This window comes from Eschrichtius robustus, chromosome 13 (genome assembly GCF_028021215.1).
Source record: "Eschrichtius robustus isolate mEscRob2 chromosome 13, mEscRob2.pri, whole genome shotgun sequence".
In the NCBI taxonomy this organism is placed as follows: Eukaryota; Metazoa; Chordata; class Mammalia; order Artiodactyla; family Eschrichtiidae; genus Eschrichtius; species Eschrichtius robustus.
This window is the reverse complement of record NC_090836.1, coordinates 13,342,736-13,362,902: the sequence shown is the minus strand read 5'-3', so window position 1 is coordinate 13,362,902 and position 20,167 is coordinate 13,342,736. Positions and strand designations below refer to the sequence as shown.

The following is a 20,167-nucleotide window of genomic DNA, read 5'->3' as shown; positions in this document are numbered from 1 at the left end:
ATCATGTGTCTGTATTTTGTTTTGTTTTCTCAATAGACTTCACTCTTTAGAGAAGTTTGAGGTTCCCAGCAAAACTGAGTGGAAGGTACAGAGACTTCCCATTTACCCCCCGCCCCACACAGGCATACCCTCCCCATTATCCACGTCCCCCACCAGAGTGGCACATTTGTTACAACAGATCAACGAACATTGTCATATGTCTGTTTCACCGATTTGGAAAGCACAAGCCAGGGCACTGGAGTCCCCTACCCAAGGTCACATGGCCAGATGCTGTCAGAGAAAGGACCAAAATGCCTGGGTCCCAATCCTGTATCCTTTCCTGATAAACCACAATGCACTGGGTGAAGCATACATGGCCAAGTACAGATCCCCCGACATTCACTCCACAGGATGCCTGATTTCACTTGACCTGTAAATGTACTATTGTCGGCACCAAAACAATTTAACTCTCTTTCAGAAGCAGAGAGAAGTCTGCTTTTTCTCTGAGGCATCTTCTGTATTATTAGCACCAATGCCCATTGTCTAGACTCTACATGCTAATAATCACTAAGTCCCACAGCTTCTCTATTTTATGTAATTACTGGCATAATATTACAACCAGTCAAACAATACTCATATGCAGAATGAAACTGTGATTTTTTTCTTCCTGGAGCCAGATCCATGAGGTGTTTTCACTGATAAAACCCATATGCGATCTCTGCCTCACGCGAGAGATTCCCCACAGTATTTTTAAATGTTAGTAATAAATATCAATACAATGTTGATGGGTTCATTGTTTGAAACAGGGCAACTGCATATCCCAAGGATGAGCAAAGTCTGCTTTCCTTGGCAAGAGTAAAGCTCTGTGCTTTCCCAGTGACACTTCAAAGTTTGATGAAGAGAAGTTTCTCAAGGCCGGGGCCTCCCAACTTCTATGGCCCTCGTCTCTTTCACAAAGATGTGGATAGTGCTGAGTGCGCACTAGGTACTCTACATATACGTGCTGGATGGAAGGGTTTGAGAGTATAGTAATAATTACCTCCTGAAGAGTCAAAACTTTTTGAAAAAGGAAAATAAACTCTGCTTATAAAGATACAAGACTAAAATACATTTCTTGTTTCTCTGGAAAATTATCAGAAGCATTTCAGTTTCTCCCTAAATACTGAAGAAGAAAAAAAAATCTCCCCTCAAAACGCCAAAATAGACAGAGCTGGAGCTACTTTGCCAAATACAAATATATAGAGGATTGTCCCCTTCCTCCCTGAGTCCACAACACAAACTTAATAATCTCCAAGGAGATATGAATATGTTCTTTCTCCTACCAGAAAATTAACTAAATTACTCTTTCTGGTAGACAATATCACATCTGCGGGTATTGGGATCTTTAGGGTCTTCCCCCTCCAGTCTCTGAGACCATGGAGAAGATACTCTCGGATAAGTTTCCAAAATCATCATCAGGACCACTGTTTGACTATATTTTTCCATTTAGCCACTGGCATTATTTGAATAAAATATGCTCCATTTCAGACACAATGCACTTTTCAGATATATACACCTATTTAACTGCCTTACACTCCTGATTTTTCCAATATGCCTTCACAATATGCTTTGCACGTTTGGTGACATATTTCAACTAGAAAATAAAAGGCTAACTTCTCCCCAAATTTGCTTACAGAAGCTTTGGTAACCAAATACAAAAAACTATGACATACAAAAGATATTAAAGTCAAGGTAAAAGTGACAGAGAAAGGATTTCTCAAAAAAGTAATACAGTCGTCCCTCGGTATCCACAGGATTCGTCCCGGGAGTCCCACGGATACCAAAATCTATGGATGCTCAAATATCTTACAGAAAATGGCACAGTACAATCAACCCTTCAGGGATGCGGAACCCGCGGATACAAGCCAACTGAATATAGTAATGGAAGATTCTCTGAAACTCTAATTGATCTGGGTCACTCTGGCTTACTGCAGGGTTCTAAATCTGCAGTGTTCATGAGAACCATCTGGGGAGCTTGTGAAAATGTAGATTCCTAGGCTCCTCCTTTCATATGGGTAACGAAAGCTATTGTGGAGCTCAGGAATCTGCATTTTTAACAAGCATCTCAGGTGATCCTGATTCAGGTCCAGAGCCCAGCCAAGCTCCTACAAAGCTAACGGTAAATGGAGGTAACGCAATCTATTGGAATAAATCAGCAAAGACAGAGCCTGAGTCTCAAGTCCAGTACTGCCTCTAACCAGCCCCTGTGACCAAAGCTTTACCTTCCTTAGGTCTCCATTTACTCGTCTGTAATACAAGGTATTATCTGTGAGACTGATACCTAAGATGGCTTCCTGCTGTGAAACTGTGACATGTTTAAAAAAATAAAAGAGGTAGCTTTATAAATGCGGACACTATTTATTTCCCTAGGAAACAGTGTTTGACATATTCCTAAGTAATGTTTATACAAGGATCTCTACATCAGAGATAATAGTCTGCAGACCTTAAACATGCCAGACACCTAGTTCAATGCCAAATGTTAGACATTGAATGAAATCACACACTTACACACCCACAAACATACCCCTGCCTTGTGGCCATGGGGCAGGAGTTGTGTCCACTAGGTGTTCAGTTGCAAAGCTTACCTGAATCTGAATTACAAGAGCAGTTAATTTGGATATTTTTACCAGACATTAAACACCACAATCTTGACATTATTAACCACATTCCAAGAGAACCAAAGCACCACTTAAGCGGCACCTTTTTAGGAAGTAATTACCAGAGGCTGCTCTTATCTCAGACTTTGCTTTAGGGGAAGTAGGCCTGACTCTACAAAGACAGAAGTTGCAACCCAGGAGAGTCTCAACACTTAAAAATCTGTATAGTTTGTTGGAGCAGAGATGAAACATTTATCCTTCTCGTGCGACCACTTTGGTTTCCAGGGAAATGACTATTAATGGCTGAGGCAGGCAGAGGAAAGGTACATCCACAGATGCACACACACCACACACCAAAGTTAACTGAAAAATTTCAAAGTGCCTTTTTATGCCTTTAACTCAAAGATGAACACATTTCAAGGTGACCCAATCCTCCAGTGACAGGCAGCGTTTTAAAAGGGCCAGCGCTCTCCACTTAAACAATTTCTAGTGACGCGTCTAAATCGCATCCTCCAAGGCTCTCTCCGCTGTCTCGTTGACTAGTCTTTCTTTCCCAGCAGAGGTATCCCATTTCAAATGAGCGCTTGAAGTTCGCCTTCCCTCCTAACAATTAAAATCCACAGAGCTCAGATGCTTTAAAAAAAAAAAAGTTTTTTTTTTTAATTAGCAGGCACCATGGAAAACTTTTAATTTAATTATACAACAAACCCACATGATTATAGTTCTTTCTGTTTACCAAAACAGTATCAGAACAATAAAACACAGCCTCACCATTCATGTTTATAAGCAAATGGTAAAAATCTTCTAAGGTAAAATCAAAGTTCGAGTTCAGAAAAGGATGCCCAATTTAAAACCTAAAAGCGTACATGATCATTATATTGACTCTGTGGATGAATTTCATACGTAGAATACGAAGGGTTTTTTTTCTTCTTTCTTCACTAAAATATTACTGTTAGCCACTACAGAATGAGAAGATTACACTAGAAATCTGAAAATTGGGTTCCTATAGTTAATGAAACATGCCAGGCTGTTCTGGGTAAGTTCCTTTGCAGAAACTACTCCCTGTCACAACCATCCTTTCCAAAAACCTCCCCTGGACTATCTGTAAATTCCTCCATCACTTTCCAATCTGATTCCTTCTATATGGTCACCTGCATCCTCCTGTGATGACGTACACGACAGTGTCCCTGCGTTGACGGTGAGCTTCAGGAAAGCAGAGACCAGGCTATGGTCACTCTGGTATCCCAGCCGTTACCATGAGCAACAAGTAACCAGTGCCAGGAACAGCAGGAACTCTACTTTTTTTTTTTTTTTTGGTTTTTTTAAAATGTGTATAAGTTTATAATACATAAGAATAAATTTTTTAAATGTATTCTGGTCCCCTCCCCCTCCTAAACAATTGTCCTAACCCCCCACCCTGGGAGGGTGGGAGTCATTTGAGCCAGGTCAGGAGGGGGAATCACTATGGCCCAGAGTGGGCTATGGGAGCCCAACAAGCTAGGGGGGCACTTAAGCACGGGAGGGTAGGCCAGAGTCCAATGGCAACACAGAGGGTGTCTACACGAAGGGACGGGGTAGCCAGACGTGGGAGTCGAGACAAGCAGGAAAAGGAGGCTATCTACATGGATGGGCAGCCTGGTCCAGAGAGCCATAGACCTGCTGGGGGGTATCAATGTGGGCAGCAGCCTGATGCAGGCAGGCGGAGCCCAGGCTGGATGAAGGTACCCAGCTCAGAGTGTCAGAACCTGAGTAAGTCAAGAAGAATGTCTACTGGCCGTGGAGTATGTAGAGCCCAGCCTGTGAAGGGTTTCAAATATGCAAAGAGAGAAAAATGGAACAAATCCGTGGTACTGTACTGGAATTGGAGGAATCAGTCTGAACTCATGGTTTTCCCTATATAGAGAGATATAGATAGATGATAAGTAGACAGTTAACAGAAGTAAATGTGTGGGTGTATGTGTGTACACATTCTCTAGCTCTACCGAGTAAGGGGCTTAGGAGCAGAGACATTCCAGTCACCATGAGCATACCTACCGCCCAGATCCTGGCATCTAAATACGATTATCCACTGAAAGAAACATTCCTTGGAGAAAGAGCTGACTCTAGTGCTGGGGCAGGGAAAGTATAAGATAAGCCTGGGACACTTTGTTAAGCCAAAAAAGAATGAAGTACTTCAAAAATAATGGTACACATCAAAAAGAGAGAGAAGCCAAGATGAAGGGGCTCCCCTTAGCCAAATCTAAACAATTTGAATATCAAATAATAATAGTAACAATTACAACCCATTTGGAAAAAATAGGAAACCTCAAATATATACTAATATAAACAAACATAAATAAATTGAAAATCTGCAGAGAAACAGGGTACTTAAATAGTTTCAAAGTACCACCACACAAAATACACATGAATTACAAAGGTTAAAAAGTAACTTTACAGTGGTGAAGCCTAGAAGACAGGACCTTAATCGAATAATCAAAATGAACACCATCAATAATGAGACAAATCAATATCATGTGCTACCTAACAGGATGCAATGAGAAGAACACAGCATCATTTCTGTGAAATTCCTGCCAGAGATGCATAATCTGAATCTAACCACGAAAAAAACACTGCAAACAGAAACGGAGGAACATCCTATAAAATAACTGGCCCGTATGCTGCAAAAGTCAATGAAACACTGAGCAATCATTTCAGCCTGAAGACTAAAAAGACACGACAGTTAAAGGCAACATATGATTGTGAAACGGATCTTTTTGAAATAAAAAACATTGTTTGGACAACTGGCCAAATGTGAATGAAGTTGGTGGATTGGATGGTAATAATGTATCCATGTTAAAGGTCTCACTTTGAGGACTGCAGGGTTGTTGCAGCCTTTGAGGAAACTGCCCTTACCCATAGGAAATACTCAAGTATCCAGGGGTGGTGACGCATCGTGTCAGTCAACCGTATTCCTCAGGTGGTTCAAAGGAAAAAGTTCTTTCTACTGCACTTACAACTTTCCTAAAAGTTTGACATTGCTTTAAAGTTAAAAAGAAAAAAAGAGTACAGCAAAAAACTTTTGTTATTCTGGTTTATAATCAATACAGGTTTCCCCTACTACCTGAAAGTAGAGGGCTCCTAGGAAACCTCTGGTAAGCCGAACTGGCACAAAGGGAAAAGTATCACCCACTCTCCGAAAGTTCTCATTATGCCATTTCGCTTTTATGGAAGACCTATGTTAGTAGGTCTAATAACTTTCTGTAAAAGCAAAAATTCTTTTGAATTTCTTTCCGTTAGTAAAAACAGGTACTAATGCAGGCATTTCATAAGTGAAGTGGCGTAAGGTAACCAAGTGCAGTGGGATACCTGTACTCAGTGGAAGATAATAAATTCATCATGTGTAAGATCAGAATTACATAAAAATAATTATTTTCATATTATCTTTCTTCCCTAGTACCTAGAATATTACATATACACACAGAGGCAGCTATGGTGTAAAGCAAAGAATAAAGAACTTGTACTCAGATGTTCTGGATTTGAATCATTACCTATGAAGTGAAAATAACAACTCACCCCAAAGGATTACTGGGAGAATTAAAAGAGGTAATGTTTGCAAAAGTATCACATTAAACCTCAAGAAATATACATATACTAAGTATTAAAGAGAAAAAATATTGGATTCAGATATAAAATCCACACTAATTTAAAATATGGCACAAATCAATTTTACAGTTAAGAAGAAATCTCCAGTTAACTCCACTTGGGAAATCTCCTGAAGAAATCTAAAGAATTTTTAATTCTATTCTTACCTAATCTTCAATGCCCTTCTGTCTCACAAAAAATAAACAACAAAAGGGATTCTGGAAAGATAATTCATGTTGTTTCTCACCTGAAATCTATAGACTCCTTAAACTGCCTTGTTTATAACTAAAGAGATTCCAGTTCTCAGGAAACTACAAAAAGAGGTCCCAAAATTAGAAATCCAAAAAAACAAACCAAAAAAAGACAAAAAACGAAGACAAAAAAGTCACCTCAAATCAACAAAACATAATTATCAAAATTTTTCTCGATCTTCCTTTCTTTCTCTCTCTCTCTCTTTCTTTCTTTCTTTCTTTTTCTTTCTACACCTAAAGATCACATCAAGAGACAGGATTGGTTTTTAAACCCAGGAAGCCAAAGTAAGCCCAAACACTCTAGTGTCTGAGAGCTGGGGTTTTCAAAACTACAAAGAGACAAGAAAAAGAAAACAAACCAACCAACAAAAAAACACCCTGACCGCTTGGAGCTCACTCCCAGGTCCCCACCCCATGACGCTCTGAGGCACGTCAGCACACCTACCTGAAGAAATCCCAGAGGAAGGCTGGCTTTAAGATGCCACCCCAGAAAGTTTCTTATTCAGTTACATCTAAGCCTACTCTCACAATCCACCAAAGTTTGGATATTTCCATTCTCCCTCAGGATAAACTTCATCTTCCCCCAGACAAATTGCAATGGTTAAGATGTGGGTTATGCAACAAGACCTACTGTATAGCACAGGGAACTCTGCTCAATATTATGTAACAACCTAAATGGGAAAAGAATTTGAAAAAGAATAGATACGTGTGTGTGTATGTGTATATATATATATATATATATATATATATATATATATATATATATATATAAAACTGAATCACTTTGCTGTACACCTGAAACTAACACAACATTGTTAACCAACTATACTCCAATATAAAATAAAAAGTTAAAAAAAAAAGATGTAGGTTATGGCAATAAAACAAAAATCTTTCACATAGACACAGGCAAATCAAAGCTAAGAAAGTCACAGTAAAATTATTCACTAGCTATCGACTTGCCTTCTCTTACATCACAGATCGAGTGCCCCAGGCAGCACCAATAGACCAACTGCAGTGGGGAAGCACGTAGTGTTAGCACCAAACCATGCCTCAGTTTGCAAATCTGTAGAACAGAGATCATAATAAAATCTTCACAGGGCTGTGGTGAAGACTAAATGAGATAATGCAAAAAGCACTCAGTATAGTACCTGGCACAAAACTAAAGCTCTATGGTAACCACCATCATTACACCCAGCACCTAGGCATAGTGTCTAGTGTTAAATAAAGAACTATCGTGCAAGCAACCCATGCTTTGCCTAACTTTAAAGTTTAAGATTCCAGTCAAAAAAATTTTTTTTTAACTTTTCTAAGATAACTTTGCAGTGGAAAAATCACCACCACCAAAATCAGAAGCATTCTACACCAAAGTTACGCCTTAGCACAAGTGGCAGAAATGAGCTCCTTACATTTTGATTCTTATCTAAGTTCTTAAAGGGAAAATAAAAGTTACAATGCCAAGAGGGCCAGAACTCTGTTATGGCAACTCATTTAAGGTACAGTTTAGGCACAACTATCTAATTTCTTAAATAGACAAAAATAAATGGAAAGTAACTGCATATCACATTTGCACTTATTTTAATTGTAGTTTTGGCTCGATTCCCAGCTAGAGATCGGACATAGCTCTGTGAAGGCAGGGACTACCCTTGTCCGTCTTGTATCCCCAGAGCCCAGGGTAATACTACCCAGTTCACAGTCGGTACTCAATAACTATTTTTTGGATGAATAACAGTGCTTCGTAAAATACAAAATCCCGTCCTGCTTCTTGGTTTGGCAACTAATCCAAAACTGATCTCGTTTATCTGTATTTTAAGCAAATAAACTGCCCCTTCTGTTTGTTCCGACTTGGATTACAAAAAATGCCCCTACGGAGCAAAACATTCCTCAGTAATCATGGTCCCTGATCATTCCAATTGTGGATATATGCCTAAAACAATCTCTTTTTACTGCAACACAGGAAATTCGTAGAATTGTCCCCATCCCGTCCCACTTAAAAATCAGTTTTCAATTAGTTTTTTTCTGTTTTTCAGATATCTTTGAAAATTTCCTTTCTGTACACAAGACCTTACAGATATAAAGACAGATACAGAGCAGAGACCCTTAGAAGTCACCTAACACAACACCCCCATTTTCCAGATGCCTCCAAAGAAAATCACATTTGAAAGGAAGCCACACTGCCAACATCCTTCGTAAGCCTCTCGAGGTCTCTTTAAAGACAGAAGTAACAAAATTGAATTGTAACGTTATTCAGAAAAGAGGGAGAAGATAGAGACTGAACAGCCCCTGTCCACACACAAGGGCCCAGGTGGACACCCCAGTGCTCCCAAGCAAGGAGTAGTTCTAAATTCACTCCTTCATTCAGCAGGCATGTTTGTGGGCCTTCCGTGTGCCAGACACTATCCTAACTGCCTGGGATACATCAATGAAGAAAAGAAAGATCACTGCCCCTGCTGCACCTACATTTCAGGCAAAACTTAACAGGCATCTAGCAGAATAAAGAAAAGAACATCATCGGTCCATCTTAATAGAATGCAAAGGGCCAGAAGCACTCCATAGAGCCATAAAGATCTTTAAGCCAGTGGTTCTCAAATCTGAGTGCATTTCAGAACCACTTCAAAACCACCCAAAATGCCAGGCCTCACCCCCAGAGTTTCTGACTCATTAAGAGATCAATGTGGCCTGAGAATTTGCATTTCTAATGAGCTGTCACCTAATGTTAATGCTGTAGGTCCCAGAACCACACTCTGAGAACCGCTGATCTACTGTTCAAATAAAGCAAGTAGCCTGGCCAAAGCCACAGGCTGGAGCTAGACCAGATTTAGTGTTCTTCTTCCTTCTGATTCCAAACTGGTCAAGCCTTCTCCATAGGAGGACACAGCTGTCACCTACCCACTTAACGGCAAACACTGCCCAAAGAAAAAGAGGTTTTTAGCTTTATGTATAAGTTGGAGAAAATCAGAAACTAATGTTTTAAGTAGAAAATATCTTAAACAGATAGGATTGATCACTAAACACTGACATAAAAATGAACATTAGAGGGTCTGTTCTTTCTTTCTCATGTCCAATGGGTCCATAAAAGAATGTTTTCCTTGAAGGTTTTATCATGAGGGTCAGATTCAGTCTCAAATGAACCTATTTATTAAAAAAAAAAAAGTCTATTAACTAGAAGTACATACATGCACTACAATATAAATTAGTGACTGTATCAGTAATAATTTTAGTTTTGTTCTAATTGTATTTTCTAAAATTTTTACAATAAACATGAATTCCTTCGTAATAAGGGAATAAAAGTTTATTTCTTTAAGAAAGTGTTTATTTTAAAAGACTTTTAATTAGAAAACTCTATAAAAGGCATCAACTAATAAACTGCATAAATTAATACTGAATGATTTTTTTTTCCTAGTACATAAATATTTCAAATAATTTATTTTAGCATTTTAGGCCAAATCTCTGTCTGGATTAATGATTAATACCAATGAAGGAAAAACACCCTTGAAATATACCTGATGTTATTTAAACAAAGAGAATAAAACAAAACTATGATCATTTAAATAGCTGCATAAAAATCACATTTACTATTATTCTACATAGCAATTGATTTTTGTCTATAATGTTACTTTTCAACAAATGAATGGACGTAATTCTAATTCTTGCAAATAAAGTAAAAAAAGTTCTATGTCAACTATACCTCAATAAGAAAAAGAAAGAGAAAAAGGTTTGTGTTTCTTGAAAGGAAAATAAACTGCTAAGTTTTGGGGAAATAACAGTGCATCAAATGGCGAACAAAGTCACACAGCCATACCCTGAAGATACCAAGGTGACTAAGAACTACAGCCCAACCCTATCCCCCGCCCATCATCTTTCTGGATCTTCCAATCTAGGGAACTCCTTTATTACTATACTAAAGTCCACATTCCAAAGATAGAACTAGAGTTTAAAATATAACCTGCTAAAGGGCAGTGAGTAAAGGAGAATCAGTTTGGTGAGGAAATCACCTGCCTTTATAAAGACAAGCTCTTACCATTCGACAAAAGTTCTGGACCATCTCATGAAGCCTAGACTCCAATTAAAACAGTCACTTTTAAAGAAGAAAGTGTACCCGTATGACTTACATACAATTTATAGCTAATTTTCTCAAAACTGGCCCCTAAAAACAGAACTCTCCTTTTAATACTATTACTGTACATACTTACTTGGTACATTGTGAGTACCTAGTAAACTATTATATACTTACTATATATATATATATATATATATATATATATGATACTATTATATACTCACTACGTACTCACAATGTGCCAAACAACATCTTCTCATTTAATCTCCAAACCACTTTATGAGGTTAAGTGCTACTATTATAATCATTTTACAGATTAAGAAATTTAAGCACAGAGTGATTATTTGTCCAAAGTCACAGAGCTAAACTGAAGATCCAGGATACCGACATGCAAGCTATAATACTTAAACTGAGATCCTTAACCTTTGGCTCCATCATGGTTTTGCTATGTTTGAATTACAAATTTTTCACATTTTGGGAAATCAAAACTAAGTTTTCTTGCCAGAAATGTTTTAGAACACCAATGAAATGAAATAAATGGCGAAATAATCCAAGCACTTTTAGAAGTCGCCGTACTTCTAAAAATCATACAATTTACATTAAGTTATATAGTCCAGAGACAACTTTTCCAACAGCACGATCACTCTGGGGATACGGCTGTGTTAACAATTACCTCTGGAAACCCGGCATTAAATCGCACAAGATAATTCTTAGGAGCGTGGAAGGGAGGTTTTCATCTGGTTTGTTTGGGGGTCTTTGCGGGTTTTTTGTTGTTGCTGTTCTTCGCAACCAGGTGAGCTAATGAGTTGGAAGATAAAAGTCTAATCCTTTCCCATTCCTTCCGCTTATAAATATAAGGCTTGGGAGTCAAGGCTTGCGGGGTCCACGTGCGCAAGGGCTGTTTCTCCCAGGTGCGGCCCCCCGAGCCTGCGCCTCCCGCCCTGGGGAACACGCGACACGGGGACCCCTGGCCAGGGTACCGGGCGGCGCGAGGCTCGAAGAGACAGGGGACTGGGAGCAACGGAGAGGGGAGGGAGCGACCGCGGGCCCTTACCGAGCTCCGTGCCCCGCTGCTGCGCCGACATGGCTGGGCCACCACTGCACCGCCGGCTCCCACGCGCCCGCCCGCCTTAGCTCTGCCCTTCCTGCTTCCGCGCGCGCGCGAGCGCGCCGCACGCCCCGCCCCCTCCGCTCTGGGGGCGGAGCCACCGGCCGGGCCGCGGAGGCGGGATCCCGGGTTCTTTTCTCTGCCGGGAAAATCCGCTGCGAGCGTTCCTCGGTCTTCTCCACCGGGTGCGGAACTCGCGTACTAACTCCCGCAAATCATGCTGCCAGAACTCGTGGTGAAACCCTTAAGTTGCTGACTGTACTGAATAAAAGCATTTGGAGACTTTTCACAGTAGGATTGCAGAACAAGAAGGGAGAGGATCCTTCCAATTACTGCCTGAGACCAGAGCGCGAGGACCCCACACCTGAAACGGGAGCGGTGATCCCTTAGCCTGGTAAGGGCGGCCAACCAGCAAACTGGGGCCCGGTGCCCTGTGACTTCTACGCTTGGCTTCCTGAAGAGAAGCAACTCTGTGGCCTGAAAAACCAGGGGGCCTAGGAGTGGGAACAACTGGGGTCTCAGCTTTGCTCTGTCAGCGATTGTGACACTGGGCCATCAACTGCCTTTCTAAGCTTCATTTTCCTTATCTGTAAGAAAGCACCTTGACAACATCTTTTTTTTTTTAATTATTTATTTATTTATTTTTGGCTGCGTTGGGTCTTCGTTGCTGCGTGCAGGCTTTCTCTAGTTACGGCGAGCAGGGGCTGCTCTTCGTTGCGGTGCGCTGGCTTCCCATTGCGGTGGCTTCTCTTGTTGCGGAGCACGGGCTCTAGGCGCGCGGGCTTCAGTAGTTGTGGCACGTGGGCTCAGTAGTTGTGGCTCGCGGGCTCTAGAGAGCAGACTCAGTAGTTGTGGCGCGCGGGCTTAGTTGCTCCGCGGCATGTGGGATCTTCCCTGACCAGGGCTCGAACCTGTGTCCCCTGCGTTGGCAGGCGGATTCTTAGCCACCGCGCCACCAGGGAAGTCCTTTGACAACATCTTGGAGCTCTAAAATTCTGATTCTGTGGTACTAAGAATTTTTTCAGCCTGACTTTTTTTGTGAGCAGGAGGTTAAAGTTGTCTGGAGTCACTCAACACAGGCTACTAATCAACTCTGTACTCACGGTCAGAGACAGCTCCACTCTGCTGAAAGAAGGAAATCTCTTAGTTACGGCTTGTTTACCATGAGCCAGTTACCATGCTAGGTACTTTCAGAGAGATGGTAGCATTCGAATCCCAGAACAATCCTGCCAAGTATGTACTGTATCTCCATCGCTCTACCTACAGACACCAAAGTTATGAACAGAGGCATCCTGGTGTAAAGGAGCAGACTCCAAACGGGTCCATCTCAATACACCAGCAATTCCACCTAAAGACTAGCTGGTTCCAGGAATGTTACTGCCTGTAAAATGGGGATGTTCAAAATAGATTTAACTTGCAAAGGTGTTGTACATGTGTAAAGCATCTAGTACAACACACATCATGGCACATAGTAGGTGCTCAACAAATGGAAGCTACGAATGTTACTGTCAGCTTCACACAGCAATTATAGGCTACATAGGAAAGGTAATCCCAGTCTTTTCCCCCCACACGTAGCTGCCTCTCAGCCTTATCAGCACAAAGCCATTGCCAAACATTTTGAAAATGTCTACATCCCATTCATTTATATAATAGCATTTTACCTATTTCTATCTTCACCCTGAAAGCCCCGTGTTGGCCTAGCATTCACAGCTAGACCACCGTGTTCCCCAGTAGAACATAAAACAATTTCACAGAACACCAACATCAGGCAAGGCCACTGTGTCCCTGATAAATCAACAAAAACAAGACCCCTTGTAATCACGTCTGAACACAAAAAATGAACATTGTCCAAACCACAAAAATGACCAAACAGCCCCCTAATCCTGGCTAAGCGACTGTCACTTCTTTACTTGTCAGTTTTAGCCTCACCCCATTCTTCTTGTATTTTAGATAAGAATGAAAATGCCCTGTCGGAATTATCACCCCTTCCTGCCAGCATCAATGGAGAGCAATGGCCCACTTCCTTGAACTTTCCCCAAATCACCGAACACAAGCCCAAATCCTATGTCATTTCTGACACCCTCTAACTGAGACACCTCACAGTTCCCCTGGTGAGTATTCTCCCTTACTGCAGCAAGTCAGTAAACCCAAATTTATTCCTGGTGATCTTTGGCTGGAGAGGCCTGAAATCCCTAAAAGATACAAAGACAATAAATGGAATTCTATTTTTTAGAGGCAGACAACAACTCTAAGCCAGGTTCCAAGCCATTCATTATGCATTCATGGATAATGTAAATGTGTTAAAACAAACCCAAAACAGCTGTGAGATCCTTAGTTGGAAAACCAGAATTAGGACAGCCTCCTCTAGCAAACATTTTTGCAATATATCTGACAAGAATTTCTCAAGGACTTTTTCTAAAACTGGCCTGTTGCACAGTACTAATCTGGAATTAATCTCTACAGTTTGAACGTATGTCAAATTGGCAGCATTCAGAGACAGTAGGGATGGAATGCAAAAAGTGAGGTTTTTTTTAATGAAGAAATGTTGCTAAGTTTCACTTTGTGGACTTCCCTTTTAAATTTATTGCTTTCTGAAGTATCCATCCTTAAGGTAAGGCCTCTCAGCTCTTTGGACCACTACTACATTGGAATCTCCCAAAAGTTTTTTTCCTGAAACAGATTCTAGGCTTCACCACAGCCCTACTGAATCAGAATCTCTAGGACCTTGGAATCTGTATTCTTAAGATTCCCTCAGATCATGTTTATGCAAGCTAAATGCAAAGAATCACCAACCTAGAGGCAGAGAAACTATGCACGCAATCTGGAGCTAAAGACCAAACTGGCTCTTACAAGGGGAAAATTGTCTTTATTATATTCTTTTAACCCATTTTGCATGCCATTCCTTTTTGTGGATATGTTTTTAAATAAAAAGTTACCAGATAAATTACTTATCTTCCCACCCCCACTTCTCCTTCAGTGAAAATTAAAGCTCTAAGAATATGTCATATTTATCTTGAAACCTCAAGGACATACCTGGCCTGGGAGACAGGAATAATCCAAAAGTTAAAGGCCAAAGGGCATGAACTATTGGGTTGGCCAAAATGTTCGTTCAGTTTTTTCCGTAAGATGGCCCTAGTAGCACTTAGTTGTCTTTAACTTCATACAAAACAATTTTATGGGACTTCCCTGGTAGCTCAGTGGTTAAGAATCCGCCTGTCAATGCAGGGGACATGAGTGCGAGCCCTGGTCCAGGAAGATCCCGCATGCTGCGGAGCAACTAAGCCCGTGCGCCACAACTACTGAGCCTGCACTCCAGAGCCTGTGAGCCACAACTACTAAGCCCGCGTGCCACAACTACTGAAGCCTGCGCGCCTAGAGCCCGCACGCTGCAACGAAGAGTAACCCCTGCTCGCCGCAACTAGAGAAAGCCCGTGCACAGCAACAAAGACCCAACGCAGCCAAAATAAATAAATTAATTTAAAAAAAAACAATTTTGTTAGATTGTATGTGACAGCTGTCCTATCAGCATGCGTTTAAAAAAAGACATCAAAATTGGTGAATTTTTGTCTACCCATTTTAATATTGAAGATGGAAGAAGAAAAGCAAAATTTTCTGCATAATATGCTTTATTATTTCAAGAAAGGTAAAATGCAACTGAAATACAAAAAAAGATTAGTGCAGTGTGTGGAGAAGGTGCTGTGACTGATGGAACGTGTCCAAAGTAGTTTGTGAATTTCTCCCTGGTCTATGCTCCACAGTCGGGTAGACCAGTTGAAGTTGATAGTGATCAAATCGAGACATTAACTGAGAACAATCAACGTTATACCATGTGGGAGATAGCTGGCATACTCAAAATATCCAAATCAAGCATTGAAGATCATTTGCACCAGCTTGGTTATGTTGATCGCTTTGATGTTTAGTTTCCACGTAAGTTAAGCAAAAAAAAACCTTCTTGACCATATTTCTGCATGTGATTCTCTACTTAAACGTAATGAAAATGTTCCATTTTTAAAACAAATTGTGACAGGCGATGAAAAGTGGATACTGTACAATTATGTGGAACGGAAGAGATCGTGGGGCAAGTGAAATGAACCACCACTAACCACACCAAAGGCCAGTCTTCATCCAAAGAAGGTGATGTTGTGTATGTGGTGGGATTGGAAGGGAGCCCTCTATTATGAGCTGCTTCTGGAAAACCAAACGATTAATTCCAACAAGTACTGCTCCCAGTTAGACCAACTTAAAGCAGCACTCGACGAAAAGCATCCAGAATTAGTCAACAGAAAACACATAATCCTCCATCAGGATAATGCAAGACCGCATGTTTCTTTGATGGTCAGGCAAAAACTGTTACAGCTTGGCTGAGAAGTTCTGATTCATCTGCCATATTCACCAGATGTTGCATCTTCGGATTTCCATTTATTTCGGCCTTTACAAAATTCTCTTAATGGAAAAAACTCCAATTCCCTGGAAGACTGTAAAAGGCAGCTGGGACAGTTCTTTGCTCAAAAAGATAAAAAGTTTTGGGAAGATGGAATTACAAAGTTGCCTGAAAAATGGCAGAAGGTAGTGGAACAAAAGGGTGAATACATTGTTCAATGAAGTTCTTGGTGAAAATGAAGACTGTGTCTTTTTTTACTTAAAAACCGAAGGCACTTTTTGGCCAACCCAATACTTGTGTTCGCTTGGTCATACGCCCAGGGCCTACTACAGTATTTGTTAGATGAATGATCGTATATTACTGTTTGTGCTACTTTCTTATAGTGCCCACTGTTTTAACAAGTCCAATTTTATTCGACTTGTAGTCTTTACGATTTCTTAGAGCAGTCACTCACAGGTTCCTTAGGTAAAAATTCACTTAGATTATGGATTGTCAACGGTATTTCTAAATCGGATGGGGGAAAGTGTAGAAACAGGGAGGACTAGGGGAGAGCACGAATATTAGAATCAAAATATTTCAGGGGCTTCCGTGGTGGCACAGTGGTTAAGAGTCTGCCTGCCAATGCAGAGGACACGGGTTCGAGCCCTGGTCTGGGAAGATCCCACATGCCACGGAGCAACTAAGCCCATGAGCCACAACTACTGAGCCTGCGCATCTGGAGCCTGTGCTCCACAACAAGAGAAGCCACGACAATGAGAAGCCTGCGCACCGCGATGAAGGGTAGCCCCCGCTCGCCGCAACTAGAGAAAGCCTGCGCACAGAAACGAAGACCCAACACAGCCAAAAATAAATAAATAAATAAATAAATTTATTTAAAAACAAAAAAAAATTCAGAACTGCAGAGAGAATTCTAGAACATCTAGTTCCTACTTCATGGTGAAATAAGAAAAATAAGAATTATACTGCATCTTTTATGAAGTTTTATTCAATTTAAAGAACAGTCCTGACACTATGCCCTTCACTACCAACTTGGATTTTAAAATGACCTTTCTTTCATGAATATTGTGCTGGTAGATGTTTTCATAGCCTCACTTGTCAAAATTAGAGGCAGACTCACTCAGTCTTGCCACCGACCCCCACCTAACACCCCCTGCCTTTTTTATCTATTTTTCCACCAAATCCCAAAGTTGGGGAATCACTGATAAATACATAACACTAGCTAATATTAAGTGCTTCGTATGAGTTAAGCCCATTCCATCAATTATTTGATCCCTCCCCACCAAATCTGTTCAAACCCAGGCAATATAACCTACAGACCACACACTTACTGTTCCAACTATTTCTTTGAAGCCAAACTCATTAGACAAGTCATTTAACCTCTGAAATAGTTTCCCATATGTATAATGGAGATACTACCTATCTCCACTGGGTTATTGGAGAGATTAAAAAGTAACAGTATTTCGGGCCTCCCTGGTGGCACAGTGGTTGAGAATCTGCCTGCTAATGCAGGGGACACGGGTTCGAGCCCTGGTCTGGGAAGATCCCACATGCCGCGGAGCAGCTAGGCCCGTGAGCCACAACTACTGAGCCTGCGCGTCTGGAGCCTGTGCTCCGCAGCAGGAGAGGCTGCGATAGTGAGAGGCCCGCGCACCGCGATGAAGAGTGGCCTCCACTTGCCGCAACTAGAGAAAGCCCTTGCACAGAAACGAAGACCCAACACAGCCAAAAATAAATAAATAAATTTAAAAAAATAAATAAATAAAATATACTGGATTAAATAAAATATATTAAAAAAAAAGTAACAGTACTTTAAAACCAAGCAGAAAATCTAACATAAGGCACTTAATAAATACTATTTCTACACACATCTGTAAACTTTAACCAGTTATTTTCCACTTGACCAAATTCCATTCTCTCATTAATTATATAAAGTGATTCAACCTATGAAGTATGGTTACTGTTCATTAGCTATCATTTAGATGCACACTCCGGCCTTGTTTCCACAGGTAAATTTGTTAGATGCCTCATTTGTTTCTTCAAGAACTCTGTTGATTTTAAAGTCACACTGATCTAGGTGACACTGTCACACTGGCAATTGTGCATTCCTATAGCTAAGCAAAGAAAAGCTAAGCCTGTCTGAGAATGTCCTTGCTCCAGTAATTCTTTTTCTTCAGGAATCCCCCTAGTGTGAGACCCACATGTAACTCAGCAGAATCACTGTTTGTCTGAAAATATTCAGGTGTAAAACATAAGGTTCCTACAAGAGAAATATTTTCCCTTGGTCTGCATTTTCAATTCCCCATTTTGTTGCTCCATCCTGAACAGTTACATCCATTTGCCTCCACCTTGGTCTCAAAAACAGGCAGCTAAATGAATAATTCCATTGAATTTGAACTATTAAAACATGTAACCTTTAAGTTATTATGGTACATCTTTACTATTTTGTAGACATTAAAACCAATGTGTTCAACTTTTCTTTACTGACACGAAAATTTCTCAAGAGAATTGACTGTACTCAATCCTGGTTTCTTAGAAGAAACCTCTAGATGACACGGAGATGCAATGATTCATAGGGTAAATTACTAAAACTTAGGCAGGATTTGAGCTACCACGACGTTAGGACATAGAGAGGAAGCGCCAGAGGAAGAATGGAATGGGAAGCAGGGTGGAGATGGGGAGACTGTATCACACAAGCTGAAGTCCTCCTAGTTTATTGGATCTCAAGTCCGATGAAGCTGTACATGAATTCACTGGAGAGGCAAGTGCTTTGAGTAGGTTCCGGCCACGTCTGACTCTTCAGGGGAGAGGACGGTCTGCTGAATAACTGAAAAATCATCTTACTGGTCTGGTAAGATCTGGTGCTCATTTAGGGACTTGTTTCAACATCTATTGAGCACTTATGATATACCAGCCACCTTTCTAAGCAAAGCAATATTGGTGAAGACAAAAAACATACGAGGTAATTTCAGACTGGTAACAACTCTGAATAAAATAGGGCAAAATAGCAAGTGACAAGAGGGTCACAGGACTTGATACCTGAATCACAAGAAAGGGTCAGCCATGCATATATTTAAGTAAGAGTGGCTCAAGTAGCAGAAATAGCAAGCCAAGTGAAAAGGCCTTGTGAAATGAAGCCACTGAGGCTAGAGCAGTACAAGCAAGGGAAAAATGAAAAGTCATAAAGGCAGCAAGAGTCAGAAAATAGTAAAAACATGGTATAATAGGAAGACACTACGGATTTAAACAAGACACTCAGCCTCTTCTAGTCCTAAAGCAATTACCTTTCCTACTGTGTAGAAAATGGATGGCATGAGGGCAGGGTGAGGGAGTAGGGGCAAGAGGGAACAGTTAGGAAGGCACTGCAGCAGTCTACGTGAGAAATAGAGGGAGCCTGGCCTAGGGTGGTAACAGTGGACATGAGGCAAGCACAGACTCAGGAGAACCCACAGGATTTACATATAGACTAAAAATAGGGATAAGAGAACAGACTCAAGGACTTTACGTCTTTCAGTTTAGGCAGTGCCCATTATCAGAATGGGTAACAAGTTGAGGGGGAAATAGGTTTGGTTGAGAAATTAAGATTTGTTTTCCACAGGTAAGTCTTAGATGCTTACTAAAGGTTAAGGTAGAACATCAACTATGCCATTAAACTCTGGTGCTCAGGGCAGCAGGCTGGATATACGAATTTGAAAGATTTCAGAAAACACTGAATCCCACAATGAGTTTACCCTTTGGAGAGCAGAGCTAGAAACTACGGATCAGACCTGAAGCAGAAAAGGAGGAATTGGTAAATTCAGAAGCAGTCAGAAAGATTTAAGTAAAACCAGGAGTGTGATAGAAGTTGCAGAGAAGTGAAAAATATAAAGTATTTCAAAAACAAGGAAGTAGACAACTATTGAATGCTGCTGAAGGCTTAGTAAGATGAGAATAGAAAAGTGACCACTGGGTTAGAAACACGCAGGACACTTGAGACTTTGACAAATGCAATTTTCGTATATATATACTTGAACTTTTTGCTAAATTTCTACTATAGGAGTCTACCATTAGAAGGTCTGGAAAACAGACTAATGGCCCCCCAAAAATGTCCACATCCTAATCCCTGGAACCTGCGAATGTTGCCTTACATGGCAAAAG

General features: G+C 40.8%; 1 protein-coding gene across 5 annotated transcripts in view; it reads right to left on the bottom strand.

Annotated features, from left to right (window-relative positions):
- The window catches only part of DERA (deoxyribose-phosphate aldolase), a 138,822-nt gene extending 127,133 nt beyond the window's left edge, over positions 1 to 11,689 (bottom strand). For all 5 annotated transcript variants that reach the window (XR_011076022.1, XR_011076023.1, XR_011076024.1 and 2 more), the window contains exon 1: positions 11,599 to 11,689. Coding sequence is in view for 2 of the 5 variants with exons in the window: in XM_068561343.1 (XP_068417444.1) it covers positions 11,599 to 11,629 (31 nt within the window). In the remaining 3 variants the exon portion in view is untranslated. The remainder of the gene's footprint in view (positions 1 to 11,598) is intronic.
- Positions 11,690 to 20,167: the final 8,478 nt, after the last annotated feature.